The sequence below is a fragment of the Emys orbicularis genome, chromosome 8 (genome assembly GCF_028017835.1).
Source record: "Emys orbicularis isolate rEmyOrb1 chromosome 8, rEmyOrb1.hap1, whole genome shotgun sequence".
NCBI lineage: Eukaryota > Metazoa > Chordata > Testudines > Emydidae > Emys > Emys orbicularis.
Window position 1 is genome coordinate 92,701,197 of NC_088690.1, and position 15,082 is coordinate 92,716,278.

General features: G+C 49.3%; 1 protein-coding gene across 1 annotated transcript in view; it reads left to right on the plus strand.

Moving 5' to 3' along the window:
- The window catches only part of UBTD2 (ubiquitin domain containing 2), a 125,397-nt gene extending 110,633 nt beyond the window's left edge, over positions 1-14,764 (plus strand). The window contains exon 3 of the mRNA XM_065410084.1: positions 14,367-14,764. Within this exon, the coding sequence (XP_065266156.1) occupies positions 14,367-14,764 (398 nt within the window). The remainder of the gene's footprint in view (positions 1-14,366) is intronic.
- The last annotated feature ends 318 nt before the right edge of the window (positions 14,765-15,082 follow it).

Sequence of the window (15,082 nt, forward strand, 5' to 3'; positions counted from 1 at the left end):
GGCCCTACCAATCAGCTTCTGCAGCCCTCAGAACTCCTGCTGGCTCAGAAAGTAGAGTTTCCTTTTGTGGACTTGAGCCAGACATGTAATGTTCTTTTAATGGTAGAGCTCTTTTCCAGTGAATTTGGAATGAGAATTATTAAATGCTTAACACTTATTGTCTACAAGCCCTTGCTTCAAAGTGCTTGAGTAAGTGTTTTATGCTAAAAAGAGGATAAAGATAGCAGCTCAGTTGGAATCCTTTGGTTATTTAAGCAGTTGTGAGACTGTTGGATTCTAGGGAAAGCACTTACACTTCATGAGGAGTTGATGAGGCAATGTAATGTACAGTAGCTTTACAGATGTTAAAATTTGCATCGGAGGTGTAGGCTTAGTGTGGCTGGCAAATGAACATGAAAAGAGCATGGGGAATTCACACTTGTTTACTTTAAAGTACTTCACCCGCACCATTGATATTTATAGTTAGTTTATTGTTTTAGTACTTAGTGTGACACATAGGCTTCCACAAATATTAGAATGCCCCACCTTCCAGAAAACTGAAGAACTACAGTTGTTCAACTTTTTAATACTGCTCCAATCACTAAGTTATATGGGTTTGACTGCAAAGTAGCTCTCCTGGTTTGTATTAACGGTAGGTTGCATAAACACAAAATATCTCAGAAGATGATTCAGTTTTCATGTTAATAGTTATTGCCCTCTAGGAATCCCTAACCACTATGAACTAGAATAAGATCGATTCACTCCATGTAGGCTCTCAAACCACCATCGAATGGCGATGTCTTTCAGGAATTAGTGACCCAGGTTAGATTCAGAGCAGCAATCTATAGATGAAAGTCTTACAATTGCCAATGTTTTGAGCAATCCAAGCGTCCTTGAATTGAATAATATACATGCTTTTGGAATGGAGATTTTTTTCAGTAATAAGAACAAATGAACCAGCTGTTTCTAGGATGATTGAAATGTTATAAATACACAGACGTTTAAACTCTTTAGATGAACTACTTGTCCTTGGCATGCTAGGAAAAAAATTCTCCCCAGACAGCAAATCTGCTGTTGCTGTGGTGGGGGTTTTTTGTTTGTTTGTTTTAAGTCTGGTCAGTTGTAAATTTTGAGTTCTTAATGGTTTATCTTGAAACTGCTGAGGGATCTATGTGAAAGTGAAGCACCGTTGAGAACAGCAAATAAGATTTTGCTGCATCTTCCTGAAGTTAGTGCATTATATAGCTTGAAAAAAGGGCTGTTATAAAAGAATCTTAGAATGCATTCTAGCTTTGAATAAGTGTGGGCATACAAACTTGTTCTTGATTTCATCAACTCTTCCAGAAATTTTACATTAGTATAGTTTGGATCTATTAAATTAATAATGTTTAACATGCAAAAGGACAGATGCATCCAAATTCTGATAGCATCATACCTGTTTAAGCACAGAAACCAGTCATTTTCCCCCCTAGGGTTTTCAGTTACTATTCTAGGAAAAAGTTCTTCACACTAATAACTAGTTAAGACACAGTTTTATAGCCTATATAGTACTTCATCTTTAAAAAAAATTCTAATCCAGTGTGCTTGATATGAACTTTGTTTTTTATCAGTTTTGATTGTTTTTCTGTTTAAAACCCTAAAACTGTTGCAAGTCTGTGTAACAACTATTAAGAAGCTTTCTGTGCCGCCTTCTGACTTATGCCAAAATGTCCCTGTTCTCCAAGAATATATTACTTCCTTTAAGTAAACAGGACATTTCCCCTCCTCCCCCCTTACTCTGTTTGTAAGCCTGTGTTACATATTTATTACTATAAAACACTCAGCTTTGTTCTCTGGCTGCAGTCAACTGACGTGAGTCAGCGGTTCCGAAGGTTAATACCTGATATTGCCACATGGGAAGGTCAGTATCAAATTACTCCAGTAATTATTATTACAGTGGGCTCTCTGTTATTGAGAGGTTCTCAATCTTTGATTCATGGAATGTTTGTGGTCCACATAGCACTACTTGGTGCTCCACCGTTCTGTAGGCTCTCACGTGGTGCTATCTCCCCTTGTATCCACCTACTAAATTGCATTAGAAGGTAAAATACACAGCTTTCCTAATACTGTTCCTTGAAAGCAATTGCTGTAGTTGCCACAATTCTTCTTCGAGTGATTGTTCACGTCCATTACACATTAGGTGTGCGCGCGTGGCGTGCATGGACGTCGGAAACTTTTTCCCTCAGCGGCTCCCGTCGGGCCGGCAGGGGTTCCCCCCCCCCTCCCCCCCGCCAGAGCGGCACCCCGCTCTAGCATGTATATATATCCCTGCGGGCCCGACCCTCCCTCAGTTCCTTCTTACCGTGTCGGCGTTGGAACAACTCTTATCTCTCGCCTGAGAGTGTCCCTTAGCAGTTATCAGTTCTTTGGTAGTTAGTTAAGCTCCTTTGTTTTAGGTGTTTGGTTAAATCCCGACACCGGCCCTGGGCGGCGGGGCATGCCGCACGCCCAAGGCTTCAAGGCTTGTGCCACGTGCCGCAAGCCTATGCCGATCAGCGATCCCCACGACTCGTGTCTCCGTTGCCTGGGGGAATCGCACCAGAAAGAGCGCTGCAAGATCTGTAAGGCCTTCAAGCCCAGGACTAAGAAAGAGAGAGACTTTCGACTTAAACAGCTACTCATGGAGGCTGCATTACAGCCCTCCACTTCGACGCATCTGGCCGCGGCACCGTCAGCCTCGGTGTGGAGTGCCCCGGCATCGGTTCGTGATCCTGCACCGGTGGGGCACCCTAAGCCTACGGCACCGAAACAGCAGGACCGCCCCCGGCACCGGTCGTCTTCACCGACAAAATTGAAGGGCCAACCCAAGGACGCTCCCCGCATAAAAAGGTAGCGCCCGTGAAGACCTCAAGTGCGCCCAAGGGCATTGCTGCCCCAGGACAGATCCCGGTGCCAGTGGCTCCGGCGCCGAAAGGCCCGTCGAGCCCCGGGATAAGCGCATCGAGTGAGGAGGAAGGGCTGGAGGAGCTTTTGGAACAGCCCTCCACACCGGACACGTTTGAGGCAGCAAGGGACCTCGTCGAATTGTCCGCGGAGAGCCCCCTCCAGGCCAAAGACAATCCAGAGCCGACACCGAGACTGCCATCCAGAGGCAAGCCGGCAATGGTGCGCCCATCACGGTCACCATCTCGGCACCATTCACGGCACCGATCCCGGTCGAGCTCCGCCTCGGTGGACTCCCGGCTACCCTCGGCGCAGAGAGCCTTACAGGCGTCTGGCCCTAGCAAGCGCCCGGCACCGGCCCAGCGTTCCCCGGCTCCTTATTCGAACAGGCACCGGGACGTGTCAGTCATGTGATCCCCGAGACCGACCACTAGCAGTCGTTCCCGGTCCCGAGGACACCGGTCCCGGTCGGCAAGGCGCCACTCCCGGTCCCGGTCCCGGAAGCACCACTCTCCGACCCCGGACCGGCACCATCCCACGGCACCACCGTGGCCATCAAGGTCACCGTCCGTGGTTTCTGAGGCAGACTCGGGCCATTCCAGCAGATATACCCACAGGGCACCAGCCAGCAGGGAACACCAAGCCGCTTGGCACCCACAGTGGGGCCCGCCAGGACAGTGGCCATTCTGGACTCCGTGGGCCTACCACCAGCAAGGCCCCCCGTCCAGGACCTCGAGATCCGGCCCCTCGGGACACCGGTCCCGCTCCCCGCAGGGGCGCCCCTCCTCTCGCAAGGAGGCCACGGTCTCCAGACCACCGGAGCAAGAGAGAGCCGACACGGCACCGAGCCCGGTACCGTCTAAGGCCCGCTCAACTGGACAGACTCCAGAGGAGCTCCCAGCCAGTGAGGAGTTGCAGGAAGGGTTAGAGGAGGAAGCACAGAAGGCCTTAACCTCTTCCTCCTCGCCAGATGATGCCGTGGCAGGCACGACAGTGTCAGGCCCTCCCCCGATTGACCATCGGGCGCACCAGGAACTACTCCGCTGAGTAGCCCTCAATTTGGGGTTGCAGGCGGAAGAGACGGTAGAGCAGGAGGATCCCATGGTGGACATCCTAAGCCCTGAAGGCCCCTCCAGAATCGCGCTCCCGCTCATAAAAACGGTACAGTCTAACTATAAGACAGTATGGCAAACACCGGCCTCCAGTGCACCAACTGCGAAGGGCGTAGAGAGGAAGTACTTCGCCCCCTCCAAGGGGTTCGACTTCCTCTTTTGTCACCCGACACCCTGTTCGCTGGTCGTATCTGCGGTCAACGAACGAGAGTGACATGGCCAGCAAGCCCCGGCCCCCAAGGCCAAGGAGGCAAAGCGCTTGGACTTGTTCGGTAGAAAGGTCTACTCGTCCGGGGGCCTCCAGTTAAGGATCGCTAACCAGCAAGCAATTCTGAACAGGCACAATTTCAATTCTTGGGCATCAGTCTCCAAGTTCAAGGATTCCCTGCCCCAGGGTTCACAACCCGAGTTCGCAGCCATAGTGGACGAAGGGAAGGCGGTAGCCAAAACCTCTCTGCAGGCCTCCCTTGACTCTGCGGACGCAGCTGCCAGGACAATCGCGTCAGGAGTGGTGATGAGGCGCTCGGCATGGCTTCAGGCCTTCCACCAGAGGTGCAAAACACCTTGCAAGACCTCCCGTTCGAAGGGTCAGGTTTGTTCTCGGACCAAACGGATGCCAGACTACAGAGCCTCAAAGACTCCCGAGCAACCCTCAAGTTGTTGGGAATGCACACCCCAGCGACACAGAGGAAACCTTTTAAGCCCCAACCGCCGCAGCAGAGACAGTACCACCCTCGCCCCAGGCAGGAACCGTACCGCAGAAGGGGCAGGGACAACAGGCGTAGGCGAAACAACACGCCTAACCAAGGCCAAGGCAAGCCGCAGCCTGGCAACAAGCAAGGATTTTGAAGTTGCGATCGAGGACAACGTACCGACCCTCATGCCGGACCCTCCCCTGTGTTTCAGGGACCGTTTGTCCCATTTCTACCGTGCTTGGTCCCGTATAACATCGGACCATTGGGTCCTTCACAAGGTGGAGGTGGGATACACCCTTCAGTTCTCCTCGCCCCCTCCCTCCCACCCCCCTATCCCCGTCCCTCTTCAGGGACCCCTCTCACAAGCAACTCCTTATACAGGAGGTGCAGGCCCTCCTCAGAGCAGGGGCGGTGGAAGAGGTCCCTCCAGACCTAAGAGGGAAAGGGTTCTACTCCAGATATTTCCTTATTCCCAAAGCAAAAGGGGGTCTCCGCTCTATTTTGGACCTTCGCAAACTAAACAAATTCTTAGTGAAGGCACGCTTTCGCATGGTCTCCCTTGGCGCTATTATCCCATCCCTGGATCCGAGGGATTGGTACGCTGCCCTCGGTATGAAAGATGCGTACTTTCACATCGCCATTCGCCCTGCTCACCGGCGGTTCCTGTGTTTCGTCATCAACCAACACCATTTCCAATTTAGGGTCTTGCCCTTCGGCCTAGCAACGGCCCCTCGAGTGTTCACGAAATGCATGTCCGTGGTGGCAGCCTTTCCTTCGAAAAAGAAAGATGCGGGTATACCCCTACTTGGATGACTGGCTCCTCGCGGGCAGGTCAGAGGATGAGGTCCACTCCCACGTGGCACTGGCATTACAGGTGTTCCGCAAGCTCGGTCTACTGGTCAATGTGCCCAAGTCCTCACTGATCCCCACGTAGAGACTGGACTTCATAGGGGCAGTCCTGGACTCGGTGGAGGCACGAGCAAGTCTTCCAGTTCCCAGGTTCCTGGCCATTCAAAGAGCCGTAACCTCCATCCAACAATTTCCCACGACCACAGCCAGATGCTCTATGCAACTCCTGGGACACATGGCGGCTTGCACACACGTAGTCAGACATGCCCGCCTAAGACTCAGACCGTTACAGCTGTGGCTAGCCCAAACGTATCGCCCCTTGGACCTGATAGTGACAATCCTAGCTCGGGTGTCGAACTCCCTCCGCTGGTGGCTCGATCGACAGCAAGTTTGCGAAGGGGTCCCTTTCGCTGCACCGCAGCCCACCCTGACGCTAGTAACAGATGCGTCAGACCTGGGCTGGGGGGCACACTTAGGGGACCTGCGGACCCAGGGCTTATGGTCCAGGGAGGAAAAGTTGCTCCACATCAATGTGAAGGAGTTAAGGGCAGTTCACCTCGCCTGCCAGACCTTTCACGCTACCATAGAAGGCCACAGCATGTCAGTTCTGACAGACAACGCTACCGCCGTGTTCTACATAAACAAGCAGGGCGGGTCCCGATCCTCTCCCCTCTGTCATGAGGCGCTCCTCCTATGGGACTTCTGTATAGCCCATTCAGTCCAATTGGTGGCAGCCTATCTTCCGGGGGTCCAAAACGGGCTAGCAGACCGCCTCAGCAGGTCGTACCACATGCACGAATGGACACTGAGAAAGGACGTCCTACATTCAATTTTCCAGAGGTGGGGGTTTCCCCAGGTGGATCTATTCGCCACCAAGGACAACAGCCAATGCCCTCGGTTTTGTTCATTCCAGAACCTCAGCCCAGGCTCATTGGCAGATGCCTTCGCAATTCAGTGGGGCGTGAGCCTGAGGTATGCCTTCCCACCATTCCCGCTCATCCACAAGGTCCTGCTCAAGACCCGCAGGGACAAAGCGACAGTTATTCTCATCGCACCGGCGTAGCCACGCCAGCATTGGTTTACGACCCTGCTGGAACTGTCATCGACCGCCCCGATTGCCCTACCCCTGCACCGAGACCTCATCACGCAGGACCGGGGTCGCCTACTCCACCCAAACCTACCGTCGCTACATCTCACGGCGTGGAATCTCTCTGGCTAAATGATACGGAGAATAGGTGCTCCCACCAGGACCAACAAATTCTCCTTGGTAGTAGGAAGCCCTCCACAAGAGCGACCTACCTTGCCAAATGGAAGAGGTTCTCCCACTGGTGCGAGCCTAATCACATACAGCCTCTGCAGGCCTCCATCCCATCAATACTGGACTACTTGCTGTACCTCAAGCATCAAAGGCTCGCCCCCTCCTCAATTAAAGTGCATCTGGCCGCCATATCAGCGTTCCACCCGGGAGAGTTGGGTTTTTCGGTATTTTCCAACCCCACAGTAGTCCGATTCCTCAAGGGTCTGGAAAGAGCGTTTCCCTACTCGCGCCCGCCGGTCCCTACATGGAACCTTAACCTGGTCCTAACTAAACTCATGGGACCACCCTTTGAACCCCTAGCCTCTTGCTCTCTCATGCACCTCTCATGGAAGGTAGCGTTTCTAGTGGCCATTACATCAGCTAGGAGGGTATCGGAATTGAGAGCCCTCACTTCGGAACCCCCTTATACAGTTTTTTATAAGGACAAGGTGCACAATTTCATATGGGGCAGGACACGAGAACAAATGGATATAAACTGGCCGTCGGGAAGTTTAGGCTTGAAATTGGACGACGGTTTCTAACCGTCAGAGGGGTGAAGTTCTGGAATAGCCTTCCGAGGGAAACGGTGGGGGCGAAAGACCTCTCTGGCTTTAAGATTAAGCTTGATAAGTTTATGGAGGGGATGGTTTGATGGGATAACGTGATTTTAGTCAATAAGTCAATAACGTGCCATCGCTGGTAATTAGTATCAATGGTCAATGTGGGTCTGGCTGGAGAATCTTGCCCAAATGCTCGGGGTTCTGCTGATCGCCATATTTGGGGTCGGGAAGGAATTTTCCTCCAGGGTAGATTGGCAGAGGCCCTGGAGGTTTTTCGCCTTCCTCCGCAGCATGGGGCAGGGGTCGCTTGCTGGAGGATTCTCTGCGACTTAAAGTCTTTAAATCATGATTTGGGGACTTCAACAGCTGAGTCAAGGGAGAGAATTATTCCAGGAGTGGGTGGGTCAGATTTTGTGGCCTGCATCATGCAGGAGGTCAGACTAGATGATCATAATGGTCCCTTCTGACCTTAAAGTCTATGGGTCTATGAGTTTGTTTACCGGTGTTCTTCCCCAAACCCCATACGGCCCCAAGCCACCGCAGCCTACATACCCTCGATGTCCGTAGAGCCTTGGCATTCTATCTGGAATGGACCAGGCCATTCCGCAAGTCGACACAACTGTTCATTGCCATTGCGGAGAGAATGAAAGGCCAGCCTATCTCGGCTCAACGATTATCAGCATGGATTGTGCTTTGCATCCGCACATGCTATGAGCTCGCCAAAGTTCCAGCCCCGGCAATCAGGGCTCACTCGACTAGGGCCCAAGCATCCTCGGCGGCTTTCCTGGCGCAGGTTCCACTCCAGGAAATCTGTAAAGCGGCCACCTGGTCGTCAGTACATACATTCACAGCCCATTACGCAGTCCATCATCAGACCACGGAGGACGCGGTGGTCGGCAGGGCTGTGCTCCAATCAGTTGTTACTTGACTCCTACCCTCCTCCAATGGTAAGCTTGTGAGTCACCTAATGTGTAATGGACGTGCACAATCACTCGAAGAAAAAACGGTTACCTACCTTTCGTAACTGTTGTTCTTCGAGATGTGGTGTTCACGTCCATTACACTTCCCACCCTCCTTCCCCTCTGTCGGAGTCACCGGCAAGAAGGAACCGAGGGAGGGTCGGGCCCGCAGAGAGATATATATATGCTAGAGTGGGGCGCCGCTCTGGCGGGGGGGGAGGGACCCCTGCCGGCCCGACGGGAGCCGCTGAGGGAAAAAGTTTCCGACGTCCGTGCACGCGACGCGCGCACACCTAATGTGTAATGGACGTGAACAACACATCTCGAAGAACAACAGTTACGAAAGGTAGGTAACCGTTTTTTGTGTTATGTGCCTATGGCGTAGAAGGGATGTGATTTGCACTTTAAAATTATTTTAAAACTGCTGCTTAAGTTAAGCATGCTGCCAAAGGAAGTAAACTATTGGTTTCTACTTCCTTGAGACAGTGACACAAAATTATAGTAGGCCATCTTACATGTCACTTTCTCTAATGAAGCTTCATCCACCCTTTTCTTCCCATTGTTGCCATATCCTTCTGTATTCCCAGCCTCTTGCATATAGTTATGTACAGGGCACTTACCGGGCAGCCAAGAGGGCTGAGAGAGCTTCTATTACACGTGAAATACTGGTTCACTGGCAGGTGCCACAGATTGTTTTAAAATAGTCCATTACACCCTTTTTTCCCCCTCTCCTAAAATATGGTATCACTTTAATCTTTACCAGTGATTAATATAAATAACCGAAAGGAGGAACCTATAAAGTGAATTGTCCTTTTCTTCTTTTTCTATTGAGATCTTAACGTTCTATTAATGCCACTTCTTGTTGGATGACTTTGTGGCCTAAACCAGTGGTTTTCGACCTCTCATCTGCGGACCCCTGACAGTCCGCAGACTATTTCTAAGGGATCCATGAAAGGTTGTCATTACCATAATCCAGGCCTGCACAACATGCGGCCCGCGTGGGCTCACTGTGCGGCCCGCGGGGGGTGAGTAGGTGGGCTCACTCTGCGCCCCGCGGGGGGGGTGAGTAGGCAAGCGGCGGGTGAGGGAGGGGGGCTGAGGAGGCAAGCGGGCAGGCAGTGGCGGGGGATGAGTAGGCAAGCTGGAGGGGTGGGGAGCTGAGAAGGCAAGTGGGCGGGCAGTGGCGGGGGGCAGGTGAGGCAGCGGGGGGGGGCTGAGGAGGTGAGCGGGCGGGCAGTGGTGGGGGGTGAGTAGGCAAGCCCGGGGGGCTGAGGAGGCGAGCAGGGGGGCAGGTGAGCCGGCGGAGGAGGAGGAGGCGGCTGAGGAGGCGAGCGGGCGGGCAGTGGCGGGGGGTGAGAGTAGGTGAGCCGGGGGGGGGGAAGGGGCTGAGGAGGCGAGCGGGGGGGCAGGTGAGCCGGCGGCGGGGGAGGGGGGGCTGAAGCGGCGAGCGGGCAGGCAGTGGTGGGGGGGCAGGTGAGCCAGCGGCAGGGGAGGGAGGGCTGAGGAGGCGAGCGGGCAGGCAGTGGCGGGGGGGGGGGCAGGTGAGCCAGCGGCAGGGGAGGGGGGCTGAGTAGGTGAGCCGGGGCGGTGGGGGGCTGAGGAGGCGAGCGGGTGGGCAGTGGCGGGGAGTGAGTAGGCGAGCCAGGGGAGGGGGGCTGAGGAGGCGATGGCTGACCTGTTCTACTGATCTGGTCTGGCTCCCATCCCCTCTCCAAGGGTTGCAGCTGACTGGAGGTGCTGCCTTCCACACCTTCCTCATTCACACCTCATTCATTCAACAGGGCAATTGATTACAAAGTGGGGGGAAGATCTTCTTCTTCTAGCAAAAAGACATTTTTCTTTTACCTTAATTATACTACCTTAGGGGCCAGCTATAACATATTACCAAGGTTCAATACTGCTGTTTCAGCAGAGCGGCGCTGGGGAAGGAGGGTTTTTTCCCATGGGGCAGGCAGCGCTGGTGGGGGTTGTTTCGGGGGGGGTGTTTCGGCAGCGCTGGGGGGGGTTCTTTCCTTGGGGTGGGCGGCGCTGGGGGGGGGTTGTTTTTGGGGGGGCTGGGTGGTGCTGGGGGGGGGTTCTGGCGGCGCGGGGGGGGGTTCGGCGGGGCCGGGGGGGTTCGGCCCTCAGCTGTTTTCTTTGGAGTAATATGGCCCTCGCCGCTTTACGAGTTGTGCAGGCCTGCCATAAACAGTGCTTTTCAGCCTGTGGTTCGAGGATCCCTAGGGATCCACAGATTTTCTAAGATTTCCAAAGAGGTCCGCACCTCCATTTGAAATTTTTTAGGGGTCTGCAAATGAAAAAACATTTGAAAACCACTGGCCTGAACATAAGCCCAAATGTGCCTTTTAGTATGGATCAGTAACAGAAAGTTTTCAATTATAACAGCAAAAATAAAAGCTTTGAGCAGTCAAACTGTATTTACTTCTCTGTTTAGTTAGTGTGTATTTTTATTATACATAGTATGTCAGGAGTCTGAAGAGCATCAATCTGTTATTAATAAGACAGTCCTTGTAATGATAGCTGATGTATCATTCACAAACATTTTGCAAATAATTTGAATTTCACTGTATTTTCTTTAAAAAAAAAAAAAAAAAAAATCAGAGTTCCCCCAGTTGTGAATATAGTCAGATATGATTTCGCTTTTGAATTCAAGCACATGTGACATTTTTTCATTATTGACTTGTGTATGTAATTTTTTTAATACAACACCGCTGGACAGATTGTCCGTGGGGATTTGAACCCAGGACTTCTAGATCTAAGGGCAGGTCTTCACTACAGGGGGGGGTCGATTTAAGATACGCAAATTCAGCTACGCAAATAGCGTAGCTGAATTCAACGTATCGCAGCCAACTTACCCCGCTGTAAGGACGGCGGCAAAATCGACCTCCGCGGCTTCCCGTCGACGGCGCTTACTCCCACCTCCGCTGGTGGAGTAAGAGCGTCGATTCGGGGATCGATTGTCGTGTCCCGACGAGACGCGATAATTCGATCCCCGAGAGGTCGATTTCTACCCGCCGATACAGGCGGGTAGTGTAGACCTAGCCTAAGTATATGAACATCTACCACCTTAGCTAGAGAACCTAGTTTCCTTACTCCAAAGCCTACAATAGTTTCATAAACCTCTATGTGGATTAGATGCTTGAATGGGATCAGAACCACACTGATAATGTGGGTTCTAGTTGCATAGTTCCATTTTTATTTGAGCAGACTGAAAGCTCCCTGGGACAGGGACCCATTTTTCCCTCTGTTCTACATAATGCCAAGTATTTTTGGCACTCAACAAATGAAGAATAATGTTAAATGTATAACACTGTAAGTATATTGGGTGACATGAGCTTTCCAACACTGACAACCAACTTTGTCAGAGGATACTTCAGTTTTGTCTGTTCTTCTTTCACGTGTGTTTTGTTTCTAGTTAAATGCTCAGGCTATGTCTACACTACAGCCTGTGTCGGCATAACTTAGGTCACTCGGGGATGAATAAACCAGCCCCCTAAGCGACAAGAGTTACACTGATATAAGCGTTCGTGTGCACAGCACTGTCTCGGCAGGAGAGCTTCTCCCACCGACATAGCTTCTGCTATTTGCTTTGTAGTGTTTTTATGCCAACAGGAGAGCTCTCTCCAATTGGCATGGAACATCTTCACCAGATGTGCTGCAGCGGCGCAGCTGCATTGGCACATTTAAGGATTTTCAAGAATCTTAAAAATATTTCACAGTGATGGAGAAAGATTGAAAGGTTTGAAGACAGGGTTCCAAATACATTTTTTTATACTTATAATTTATCTTAAACCTTTCCTAGTCCTGTCATTAGACTGTGCATTTTTCAGTGGCGAGACGGCAACTTTAGTTTACCCCTTTCAAAGTCCTCAAAGAATTGTGTGCATATTCCAAGAAGACTGCTCTGAATTAGCTGGGTTTTAATATTGCTTACCTGATTATGTTTAAGCAACCTGCTGTTTATAGCATATACTTTGGCATTGGTATTGGTTCAAATGGACTAGGAATATGGGTCCCTTGGCAAGCCTATCCTAATTGTATGTTACCATTGTATTTCATATTAACCCCTTGATGGCCCTGCCCTGCCACAGCCTAAGAAGTAGCTTTCTTTTATGGCAAATAGGTGTGTTTTTTTTTAATTGATAGTGGTATATAGTTTAGCTTCCTTGGGACTATAAAAATGCTAGACCTATTTGGTTGCACGTAGCAAAGCACTCAAAAAATAAATTTACTGTTCACAGGAAAAATTAATCTTGCTGTGTTGGATATTTGCTATACTGATTAGGTACTCAAAATAAAAATGTATATTGTTCAAAAAAAAAAGGGCAAAAAAAATCGTTGGGCTGTGAGAACTGAAGGAGTTAGTTATTTCTCCTGTCATACTTTATATAAACTACCCGGTGAGCTACAGATTAAGTGTTAATTACTCCTGCTTGGTTTACTGTGGTATGCACAAGACAGCACAAGATTGAGATTGGTAGTACAGCCATTTATCTTCTTTCGTGTAGTGGAGCTGCCCTTTTGACCATTTTAGGGGAAAAAGGACCTTCTACTAGAAGAGAGCAGGCAGTTTGGGGACACAACTATCACTGGATAATATTTGAGTTCAGGACAACTTCACTTGACTGATTACTAGAAGTGCTCCATTTTTCATAGAAGTTTAAGTCTACTCCATACATCATTCTTTCATGTTTTGTTCGCTTTTTAAAAACTTACTTTGCTGCGGGAAAACCATATTCCTCTGGATTTCTTATGAAACCCACAGAATAATGATTGTTGCTGGTCACACAAGTAGAGATGAAAGTCCTGATATGTGACAGCTTTTGGGACATTTATATTTTAATCAGTCAATGCTCATTGTATGTTTAATTTATGTTGGTGAGGAATGAGCTAAACATGTCTTTTTAAAAAACAGAATATTTAAAAAGAATGTGTAGGTTTCTGTTTCAAAGAAAGTGATTCTCAGCATCAGATGCAACTCTTAGAATGAAATGAAAGAGCTATGCAGTATGTCCCCAAGTTATAATTTCATGTTGCAGTAATTTTTGCTGATCAACCAAACAGCGACGTTTAAGACAATTCACTGTCAGCATGAAAAAAGCCTCCAACTAGAAAAGGCCTTAATTTCTAATGGGGAACAGTTGGGATGGCGTGTGCAAAACTGCAGAGTCAAAGAGTTTTTAAAATATTCTGTAGCTCAGGGACTTGGCTCATCTTCAAACATTTGTAACTACAAAAAGATGGATAATCTTGCAAGTGTATGTGCCCCATCTAGGGGCAAGAATGAGAAAATTCATTACAAGCAGGTAAATGCAAGACAACGTTGCAGCATTTCCTTGGTATGCAAATGTATGCTTTTTAACTCCACTGACTGAGAACGGATTTCTGCTCTGATTTAGGAAATCAAAGGCTAGCTTCCACTGCATCTCATTTTCCTGACAAACTGCATGAATGTGATATGTGACATAGGTAGTCAGGCTTGAATTCTCGCTTTAACTTACTTTAACTGAAAACTTTATTGCTAAAAATGTAGCTCTGCCACATTTTTCTAGTGTAATTCTTGAAAGTCTCATGGTGAGAAGCGTGTCTTGCAGTGTACACGCTGTGATTCTTATTAATAGCTTTGTAAATGTAAGTTATAATTCCTGAGTTGTCGAACCTCACTTACAACATCAGTAGTGAGAGAACTCCTTATCCAAGACTGTAAACCAGTTTCCTTGTTGCTTTAACGCTGAATGCTGAAATGTATTTTTGTTCTCATTGGGGTGGGCACCATCAAGGGGCTTGGGAGAAAAAGGGATTCTAACTTGTGAAATTTCAGGCCTATAATAGTGTAACATCTATCCAAAACTTTCTGTAATTTTAATCACATGCATATAATGCAGTCTACCATTTTTCTAATGAACAAGAACAAATGTTTTTGTGGTTACCACCAGTTTGATTTAAGTGTAAAATGCATTTATTTATACTGGTTTTTCCTCTGTCTCCCAAAGGTGCTCTTACAGAGTGCTACGATGAACTGGGCAACAGATACCAGCTTCCAGTCTACTGCCTGGCCCCACCTATCAATATGATAGAGGAGAAGGGAGACCTGGAGACTCTAGATATTCCCGATCCACCACCCAATTCTGGGCATGAATGCCAGCTTCGCTTGCGCCTCTCAACAGGCAAAGACCTCAAACTTATGGTCCGCAGTATGGACACGGTATATCACATGAAGAGGCGACTGCATACGGTGGAAGGAGTGGAGCCCAGCAGCCAGCGCTGGTTCTTCTCAGGCAGGCCGCTCGCAGACAAAATGAAACTGGAGGAGCTGAAAATCCCGAAGGATTATGTGGTGCAAGTCATTGTGAGCCAGCCCTTAGCAAATCCAACCCCAGTGGAAAACTGATTCTGCTTGTTTATTGATTCTCCATTCCTCCTCCTCTATCACATGGGATTTATTTTCTCTGCTCTTATTTTTCCTGCTAATGGATTGGTTCCAAGAAATGACTAGCAAAAATTCCATCTGTGATGGAGATCTGCAGAAACAAAACACAAATGTAAACTGTCCCTTGGGATTTGCCTGATCTGATATTTTTTAACACCACAGAAAGAAACACATGGCAAATGCAATGAAGGGTATGTTAAGGGGGAAGTCTGTCATTTAAACAATAAAAACCTGTAATAATGCTTGGAACTGTAGGTGGAGCATTGATCCATGGAGAAA